We start from the raw sequence: 10,949 nt of genomic DNA, 5'->3' as shown, positions 1-10,949 counted from the left end.
AACCACTTGAACAGTTGAGCTATAATTTGATACAACAGTTTCTTCCAATAAGTAAGCTTGTCAATGTATACTCAATAAAAAATTACTGATATAGAAAGTACATTCTGTTCTAAAATCAGTGGTGACAATAACTGTCTTTCAACATAAGCTCTTCTGAATTTTCATTTTCTGTACTCAAAGCATTGACTATTAACGCTCGATCATACTTTATGGCAAAGCTTCAGGTGAAGTTACCACAAATATAACAAAAACAAAACAGGAGATTTAATCACACAATAATTCTGAAACATTTAATTCCATATTTTCATTTGCTAACAGTAATTATAATTTGATACTTCAAATAATAGTAACAATTTCATAGATCAATTTAAATAATTTACATTACAATAGTCTAGTAAGTTTAACTATTGGAATACATGAGTGCACCATTTGCATTTCATTGCCTCACAAAAGGGACATTAAAGCTCATTCTTAAACAATTACACTGTTGATCCCATGTAGTGAGATGCTAGTGACAGAAGAAGCTGAGGTTTTATAACCTCTGGGTCCTTCATGTCACTAGCTTCTATATTGCTGAGAAGTAGTATTTACTGTCAAATTTTGTTTAAACGTTCTTTGGTAATTATTGTTACTCCATGTATCAGAAGCATAGCCAATACTGTGTTAAAAGGGGATTACAGTACACATAGAATTTAGAGGCATACCGTTGGGGGTATGAATTACGCTTAGGGAGGTTTACCTCAGAAAGTTTAGGATGATGTGTAAAAAGAGCATTGAAAATGTAGTAAAGTTGTTTACAAACAAGTTTACCAACTACAGTAAACCCTTATTAATTCCCCACCCTGTTACTACAAATTTTCCTTAGTAGGGTTAGCCATTTGATTGTGGTTTTAAATATTTTATACAGCTAAGATAGGAATGCGGCAATATTTATTATGAAATGTTGATAAATTTACTACTATTGTTTTTGGTTCAGTACACTATTCACATTTTTTCTGTACATGAAGTAGCGTGTGATACTACAGATTTTCTATACTATTTCTTACTCTTACTCCTGTGGCCATAATGTCCAAGTGGATTTTGGCCTCGCCAACAATATTTTTTCACTACAGTATTAGATTTATTTAATCTCATTCAGACTTTCAAGTGTTTACTGTATTAAAACTGTGTAATTAAAATAAGGAAACACTTTATTTTATGGTTATGATATTTTGTAATTTGTAGTAACCCAAACCCCTCTTTTGGCAATGCTACCAATTTTTTAGTTTTTGCACAGGGAAGTAAAATTCAGAGGATACAAGCTTATGGGACAACTGTGCGCTTTTAGCTCTGGTATGGTTGGGGAGAAATGTACCAGTACTGAGCTAGGAAGAGCCCGAACGGTGATGGCCTCATAGTATATTTGTACAGCTGTTGAAGCGCACAGGGTCTTCCTACCGTGTGATAGCTGTAGCAAGTTTGTGATGGGGAAGGGGTGAAAGGAGAGCAGAAGAGGATGAATATAATTTGCTCTAGAAACCAACACATATGGTACTAGACATACTTAAATGTACCATTGAATGTTTCCTCTGTATCTTACTTCTCTGTGGTTTTTGTAAACATGAACATATTATAGTATAAAATAAATTTCACTTATTTCTTTCTCATTGGATAAAAAATTAAAATAGTTTTATACAGATCTGCCATCTTTCTGATACCGACTGTAAACAAAATTAATGTCTGTAAAATGTAAATTACCAAACACACTTTGGAACAAAGATATTCTTATCTTGTGAAGTAACTACCATATCTCTAGCAATATAGATACTTTATGTAACAATAAAACATAGAGAAAGTGCAGTACAATTACATCTTCAAATGTCTCTGTTTATACAGAGTAATCAGTAAACCTGTGCAAATCTCTGATGATAAATGATCTAATAACCTCTACAATAACTTACAAAATAAGGAACATTATAATATAAAGTACATACGTATGGACAATACAACTAATGTATGTTCTTAAGCATAGAGTCTCAGTTCAAATGAAAATGTTTTGTTAAGATGAACAGTTACTGTTTGGAATTCAAGTCTAATTTATGATTTTGATTTGCATCCAAATAAGTTGTTATTCGAGTTTTAAAGTCAAAAGTTTCGAGCGGAAAAGCGGCATTACTCTTGAAGTAAAGTTACTAAACTGAATTGCTCTAGACACCACTTAAGTGTACCATTGAATGTTTCCTCTCTATCTTACTTATTGGTTTTTGTAAACATGAACATAATTATAGTATAAAATAAATTTCACTTATTTCTTTCTCATTAGATAAAAAAATTGTAAATAGTTTTATAATGTCTGTAAATTACCAAACACACTTTGGTAGCATAAAGAATTGGCCTTTTAAAATTGACGTTTTGTTCTCTGATAAGGTATTATCAATGATACTGACCTCAAATCACTAAGCAGTTTCAATCTTTGAAAACTCTTATGAAAGTATCGAGTAGTCGGTTCTAACTAAATTTTATTCTGCTCTTACATATTTTCATTATAAAACACTTTCAAATCCTAATGATACATCTGAACATAATCACCTGTAAAATGATTGTAAATAGTGGTGTTATATTATACAGTGCTGAAGAGATGAACAAAAGTTCAATAACATTAAAACTGTTCTCTTTACTAGGTTATATACTTCAAACTAATATTTCGATGATTTTAATCAAATATATTTATGGCAAATGAATATTTAAAATTGGTCTGAGACTATGTCACCGTGTGGTCTTCTTCTACTCTAAAGGGTCTTGACTAGATGACAGTCAGTGATAATCTTGTAGACACGCAACAAGTATTGCACAACAGAGAAAAATCAATCTTAACATTAAGTTGTCATCATTGCGTGCTTTCAAGTTTCTCCGATTTAAGATCTGTACCATTTTTGAATATGGTTTGGCGATTTTATAACTTATCTGAAATTTGGTTGGAGTGCAATTCAAACTTTGTATTTTATTTTGGAAACTGATTGTCAATTGAGAATCTTTTCATACATTCTGTTATAAATTTTGAATTTTGTGATACATTTTAAAACATGCAGTTGTTGTGGATTTTTTATAATTTCAAGCTTTCAAATATTGTGAAGTAAACGTTACAGTTACCTATTTGAGTTGTAGCTTGGTTGGAAAGCAAAGAGCTTAACCATTGACACATGACAATGTGTTCAGCTATGAATTACTGTTTATTTCTTATACAGCAGTTAGCAGAAGCAATTTGACAGGCTCATTCCACTGTTATATTTGAGTACAAAATTTATTTATTTTTATTTTATTTAAGTGTCTACTTCAGTATTAAGTTATAAGTTAGCAGCACAAAGTAAGATTACTGAATAAGAAAACAAAATTCCGTTTTATTGAGATTTGATGTTTTATTATGACAATAATTTGTAATTATGACCCAAAAAATTATTGTAAATTTCAAGTCTAACTTGACGTAATAAAAAATCACTCTTTCAAAAATAGTATGATACCTAATACTTTTATTTATAAGTATTTAATAAGAGATAGGCAAAGTCAGTTAGATAATTATGATCATATACCGTAACCACTTATTGAGAAGATTGAGCTCTGAAGTAGTATAAATCTCTATTTCGTTTGAATAAGCTATTAATTAATCCAAAATTGTCTTAAAGTTACCCTAAAAATTCAAATGTACAATTTACCTGCTGTTCTATTGGAATGCAGTAGGTGTAAAACATAAAGTATTCAATTCCTGTTTGAACATTGTGATTATTGAATTATACAAAGCAACCAGTTAGTTGGAATCAAACGCTTATGTGTTCAAAAGTTTAAAGATAGCCATTTTAACTGTATCTAAGTACTTAAATCCTATACAGGTAATCAATAAAACTATAGTAAATAAATGCTAACTTTTCTGTTATTAAAAACAAATTGATATTTAAAATATTAGCAGGAATATTCATATATAAAATGTACTGCGTCGATGAATCACTTCATGGAAGTGGCTAAAGTTATTTTCTCTGAAGTAAAATAGTCTATTTTAGTAAATTCCTCAAGGTATCGAACTGCAATAGGTATATTTTGATTAAATTAATAGTCGTATAAAAAATAAAACTGAGCTATATATTTTAATGTAGCATCCAGTAACGTGTAAACAACTTATTCGTTAAAGGCAACATTATCAACCTGTCTTAGATCACAATCTTGTTAAAATATCAAAGTACACATCGAGTGTCGCGGATCGATTCAACCAATCAATAGAGGTCGGGAGAGAGAAGTGATATTTTTTATGTTTCGGTAGCGGAATCGGGATAGTTTCCTTTGATAGTGCGATGGGGAGCACGAAGACGGTAAGCCCAAGGGTCTTGTCGAGGATGATATAGGGATCAAATTTCTAGCCAGACTTTTACGCCTCAGTATTTTCTGATTATCGGCATTTACAGTGTTGTTCCCAAACCTCAGAACATCTGGTGTTTTGTCAGCTTGGTTCACTTTATCCCTTACCAAGATATTTTCTTTCCCCTCGTGTTCGGACCCGTACAGTGTCCCGTCACAAGACATGCTGGATCGGACCAGGTCCGGAGCAGTCTTGTACTGGTCACGCCTGGCTTGTGGGTACGAGGCCAGCTTTCTCCTGGTGAGGAATCCTCTTGTCATGTAGCCATCTTCCTTGCTCAGTTGACACTGCAGCGTCACCAGGGTGGAGGAGTTGAACTGAGACGTGGAGGGTTGTTTCGGAGGGTAGAACGTCGGCCCCTCAAACTGCACCTTGTCCAAGGAGTGCCGCTGTCACACCTCCTGTAGAAACTTGAGTGGACATACACCTTGTCGGTTGTCTCCGTTCCTGATCACCACCATTCCGTCCAGCTCCTCCCCGATTTGAATCACAATCTGGAATGTTTAATGGATTAATGATTGTCAAATAGTATTCACATTTGTTACACTAAAAGGAAGACTTTCATGGTCACACTTGAGACTTAACTAATATCGTAGTCTTTAAGGTAAAACTGTGTCAATCACAGATAACTTAGGAAAATGTTTCCACCTGGTTTCTACCGGATGCAGTTAGCCATCTTTTGAGCAGTACGGAACACTCGGGAACACTACATCATGTACGGAGTGTTACATATGAACTGGCCATTACACCACACTACAGCAGTAGTGCTCCATGCTGCTCTACTAGGCTGAAATGTTAGCTCTCTAATTTGACACAGCATTACTCTAAATATCACAATATAGTATGTGTTATTAGTAGCGAAAAATTATTGAAAATAGATTATAAATCTATCAAATTAGAACTATGCTGATGATGTGAAATTAAAGCTTAGAAAGTTTATGTGTTGTGCCATTCCTGTAGCCATAAGTTCCAAGGCTTTTACTCTGAATTTGATACAGAATTAAAAGTTCTCTAGTGGCTTGTGGAATTGAAATTCAGTCTTCGAGTGTTCGATATGGCAATTCAGTAGCTTTTTGATGATCCTTTATCAGTAGGCTGAAATACAGAAAAAATGCTTCTTGCTGAAGAAAAAGCAGGCCTTTGTTGGTTACAAAGCTACCTACACAATCATTTATACCATTCTCATCATCAGGTTAGCACTATAAACAATAACCTACCGAGCTGCAAGTTCTAAGATCAATAACTTTTATTTTGGTTTTGTTCGACCCACCTGATCCCTGAGTAACGTCAGTCCGTTGTCACCATCGGAGACTTGCAGGTTGTGCGTGACCTGAAGTGGCTTCTCACCTACACCCAGCTTGGTCACATATTTGGAGGGAAAGTAACCAATCCTGCCCAGACACTTGCCTTTCCACCAATCCTGGTCTGACGTGTCTATAACTGTTACTTTGTAACCGGCTCTGCGAAAACAAATATATCGATGGTTATATGCACAAACATTGTATGTCCAATTTTTTTCACTTTTGACATTTTTATATATTTGGAAAGCTGTAGTCTTCATCTTTCAGATCACACATATTGTATGTCCATATTACAATAGGAAAAATTAATATAAATTCTCAAAATAAAAGTGTTCACTTTGGTATGATGTAATTTTATCCTGCACACTAGTAGCATGTCCAATGATTGCAGTACCAGCTGAACAGAGAAAAACTCCTTTAGAGCACAGATATAGTATCTTTGGACTTGCAATGATTGTGCATGAAAATACAAGGCCTACCATCTCTGGTATTTGTTTTTCATCTTGTAGTATGTCCAAAAATCTGATGATCTCAAGTGCACTCTCATAGTATGTCCACATTTTATTTTACAATTAGGTTAGGTTTAGGACATACAGCATCTGTGCACAACAGAACATAACACCAAAAAAGAATCCGTGAATTGGCTAAAGGTAAAGTGGTTTGGGTTTTAAAAAGCAAACCTCTTTGAAATTCTATACAAGTACGAACTTAACAAGGAAATAGAGTTTTTGACTCTTGATATACGAATGAATTCCGAGACGCCATTTGTCTGGGAACAACAACTTCCCAGTCCAAAGTACACCGAGCCTATTCCGGTTTCCAGCGCCAAGAAAAAGGATTTGATGTACCTACTTAAAGCGGGTGTAATCCCAGAAGCATTCACGCATTTTGTCACTGAAATCCCTAGTTCCGCATCGGCAAGAGATATTGTACTTTACGTCATAGAGGAAGAAGAAGGAAACAAGTCTCTCACTGAAGTTACCAAAAAGAAAGAAGGAAGACGCAATAGAAGAGATGTCATAGGGCAAGAAACCAGAAAAAGAAGTAATATAAAGAGAGTTTAAGAAAACCAAGGAGGCTAAAAAAACCAGAGAAAATAAAAGAAATTAAAACTTTATAAGAAAATAAAGTAATGTGTCTAAAGGACAGCACTGTTGAATAAACCCCATAAAGACTGACTCAACAAAATACAGTTTGTACTGTATAGGTACCATTTTACAAAAGGCACTACCTGATTTATTTCGTGCTTTGTTTAATGTTTCGTTTAGGCCTATTTGTGTTTAAGTTTCTAATAGCTGGTAGGCCAAGTAATTTTTATTTTTAAAATGTTAAAAATAAAAGTAGGTAGTCTACAATGTAAGACAATAACAGTCATGGGCGTCCGCAGAATTTGGAACAGGGGGATGCAATATATAGGTCTAACGAACCTCCAGGGGTTCGAGGCCTTTCCCGGGAAAAAATCTGAAAATATAGTGTTTTAAAACATATTTTTACGCTATTTTGTAATACATAAAACCAACCAAAACAACATAGTACATTGTGCATCAAGGACGGTCACCTGAGGGAGTCGTCGTTTTTTATGCCAACATTAACAGTTAACCAAACAATTATAAAGAAAAAAAATTATAGTTGAATAAAGCCTAGATAACAGCCAAGAAAGTTTATGTTTTGTTTTCTGAATAGTTTTGTTAAAGTATGAAAGTATACAAAGTATAAAAGATTTTTACATCTGTGAGTCAACTACTTATTTGATTTAAACATCAATTTAAAACATTTTTTAGACATGACCATTTTGAACATACTTTTATAAATTCCTTAAAACCCAAGTGATCACAGAACATTATGTGTATTAAATTTATTTCTATTTTTTTTTGCCGGGGGCGCCCATGATAACAGTTGTTTAAATTTTTCATTCCTTACTAAAACCATCAAGGGGCAGTTTTTGTATTGCACACTCGTAGCATGTCCATAAATCTGCGCGTTCAGAAGTGCACACATGTAGTATGTCCAACATGGTTTGATTTACACATTATTTGTAAAAATGTGGCTTGAATAAAGATAAAACTATTTATGTAGATGCATTTTTAATAAATGGGGCCAATAAAATTTATTTATTTCAAACATTTAACAGTTTTAGTTTAAGTTTCCCCCATAATACAAACTTTGTTTTTGCGGTTTCCGAAAGTTTACCAAAATGGACATACAACTATTGTGCTTATAACCATCGATATTGTGATACTACTTACACATGTTACACTCAACTCTATTAAGTTCTTCTACAGGTGAATGACATAAAATAAGTGAATATCCAGATAACAATTTTGGGTAAACAGATACCATTTCTGATTGTCAAAAAGGTAGTACTTGTTGATCTGATTGGAGATATGAGTAGCATAATATTTCAGGATTGTGCCAATGAACAAAAAGCCTATGAAACAGTTTGCATGATATCATGGCCTGAAAACACATTTTATACAAAAATCCTCTCAGAGAAACTTATTATTAAAACAATATACAGGGTTAGGGAGATATATGGATACACATTCCCTGCTTCTGAACTGATAATTTTACCTAAGCTATAATTATACACAACTTTGAAATTGAAAAAATGAGCTTTTTAATGAAATGTTAACTAAGATAATTTGATTTTTGAATTATAAACCAAAATAAGAAACTCCTAATTTTGTTGTTGTTGATTGAACAAAGTTAGAGATTTTTATCCCAACCATCAAGTAAAAAAACACTTCAGTACCGTATACACAGGTATACATCAGTACCGGTATACCTATCGTAAAAATTCTTGTATTACGTTTTTAATGATATAGGCCATTATTCCATACTATGAACATTTTATCCTTTCTGTTTGGGTCCATCCTTAACTGTATTACTAAAAAGCTATGTTTACACTAGCATGAGTAGCATGTAGCAGTGGAGCCACTAAATTGCACCAGTTTTAGTGTCATATGCCACTAGAGGCTTACACACAAAAGTGATAGTTCAAGCCATGCCACTATTAATGGCGTACTTTTGCATTTCAATCTTTATATTTAGGGACTTTGTAATCCCATAAGCAGGGAAAAAGTTCGAACAATTTGAGAAATCGGTCGATCTTGGCCGGCTTCCATCTCTCTTCCTTCTTTTTACCTTCTATACCTTTTCTGTCATTTCTAACTGAGGTACATTCTTCTGCTTACTCGGATTCTTAACCTTTCCCTTTGATTCTTTTATTCATAACACTGTGTATTTATTCTGACCAGTATCGAATTCATTACTATCAGTTCCTCCATCACCTGTCCAGCTTCGGTTTCTGCCATGACACCGTAACAAACATTTCATTTCTTTGAATTTAATTTGTTATATAAACATTCACAAAGATATATACTTATCAACACAGAGATCCGGCTAGTTAATACAAGTGACACAGGTGCTAGACGTCAGCCTCCGTCACTATACTCCGTTCAAACAGCCGTGGCACCTGACAGATTAGGAGACCCCATGGAAACCCTTGGGGCCTCCTAATCCCTCAGGTGCCACGGCTGTTTGAACGGAGTATAGCACTGGTGCTGTGGTTTACACGGGCCACAGGAAGTGATGCGTCAGTACAGATGGTGGATCATTGCTACTGACGCCACTATTTATGTCAAACATATATTAGTTGCGTCACTCCTGATGGAGCACCACTCCAGTACTCCACTAACAATGGCGCATCATTTAGGGTTTACATGGTATATTTTTGGTGTCACTATGAAGCCGGTAAACACAGTGCTACATGCTAGTGTAAACCTAGCTTAACGGACAGGTGAACTCCCAGTCTGAGGTATTTCAAAACTGTCAGCCAAACAGAGAATTTATACTCTTGACCAACTTAATTTGAAATTAATTTGAGCATCTCTTTAATTTCACTTACTTGAGATCAAGTTCATCTGCATGCCGAGACTTGAAGTTGTATAACACGACGTACAAGTTGGTCGGCAACAGACGATGTGGCTTCTGAAACAACATTACATTATATTAATTAATTCAGCTCAACGTAAGAGAAGAGTTTGTTTCAACATATAACACGCTGTAAACATAGCTGTCTTTTTAGCTTAGAACTTTCTTGCTTGAAGACCAGTCTTTATGTACAATCATGGTTGAATATTAGGTTAAAATCCATGTTTTAGCCCCTGAGCTGTACAATAACTAAAATAGGCTTTACCTTCGTCACTGCAGCTCACATTCTTGTGGTGTAACTACGTTACGGCCGTTTTGGCATTACAATGCCATCGTCAGACTACAAAAACACAAACTCGGCTGAAGTAGATACGTAGCTTGAAGTTTAAACACGTAACACAAATGAACAATAACATAGATTTAAAATATTTACAAAAACCGAACAGGCCTGTCGTACTAACGGGTGACATGTTCCCGTTCTGAGCAAAAACCGACTGGAAGATTTCTATGTCGAGCCAGGTGTGGTGGCGTTATCAGTTGAACTTTGTACTCCTGGCTTCTTGTTCCTTTTCTGATTTAAAATGCTATTGAATATGAAGTGTGACTTGTACTGTAGTTTGTCGTTTAAAATTATATCGTCCAAATTATTTTCGGTGTAAGCTTTGTATATTTCATACTCTTTCATAGACTGGACACCCTAGAAGAGTATGAAATTTACAAAGCTTACACCGAAAATAATTTGGACGACATGTATATATATAATGTTTGTTGTGTATTCGTACCATTTTAATGTTTTTTGTGTTCGTGTTGTCCATGTTTAATTGTGTTTTGGACGAGTTGCAAGCTTTGAAAATGTTGTCTTTGCAACAAAACATGTAAGCTGATGAGCAATATTAATGGTTGGACTATATGACGGAGGTTTGTAAAAACCTATTATTGCTTAACAATATAGTCCATGGAGCCAGAAACATGAATTTTGAACGCCTTAACCTTAAACCACTTGGCCTTTGATTCTGTATTGTCTATTGTACTAAGATCACTGATTTACCCAAAGCCGAAATATGATATTGCAGCCTTCAACTGTTGTCGGGTATTGCTTGGATGGTTGTTGGACGGTTTGCTTGAATGTCATTCTTGATGGCCATAATATCAGCCTTTGTAGTTTACTGGGTTCAGTGTTGGCCATTATTGCTATGGCAATGTCAGATTAAAATGTAATAGTAACACATCCCCATTACATCATTGAAAAACTAGCTCTTCACATCCCTCAATGACGCTTCTAATTGGGTTTCAGACATGAAAAGACTTTTCTATGTGTTTAAAAGTCACAT

General features: G+C 34.5%; 1 protein-coding gene across 10 annotated transcripts in view; it reads right to left on the bottom strand.

The window, feature by feature from the left end:
• Nucleotides 1-305: 305 nt before the first annotated feature.
• LOC128994676 (uncharacterized) overlaps nucleotides 306-10,949 on the bottom strand; it is a 277,042-nt gene continuing 266,398 nt past the window's right edge. For 8 of the 10 annotated variants that reach the window (XM_054419388.1, XM_054419385.1, XM_054419387.1 and 5 more), the window contains 3 exons: nucleotides 9,593-9,675; nucleotides 5,655-5,844; nucleotides 307-4,878 (listed from right to left, as the gene is read on the bottom strand). In XM_054419388.1, coding sequence (XP_054275363.1) covers nucleotides 4,777-4,878; nucleotides 5,655-5,844; nucleotides 9,593-9,675 — 375 coding nt within the window. In that variant the 3' untranslated portion in view covers nucleotides 307-4,776. Of the gene's footprint in view, nucleotides 4,879-5,654; nucleotides 5,845-9,592; nucleotides 9,676-10,949 lie in introns of all 10 variants that reach the window. The other 2 variants (XM_054419382.1, XM_054419383.1) reach the window with 1 other exon arrangement.

This window comes from Macrosteles quadrilineatus, unplaced genomic scaffold (assembly GCF_028750875.1).
Source record: "Macrosteles quadrilineatus isolate MER2022 unplaced genomic scaffold, UCM_ALF_1.0 Scaffold_5__1_contigs__length_97177068, whole genome shotgun sequence".
Taxonomy (NCBI): Eukaryota; Metazoa; Arthropoda; class Insecta; order Hemiptera; family Cicadellidae; genus Macrosteles; species Macrosteles quadrilineatus.
This window is presented reverse-complemented; position numbering and strand designations above follow the sequence as displayed.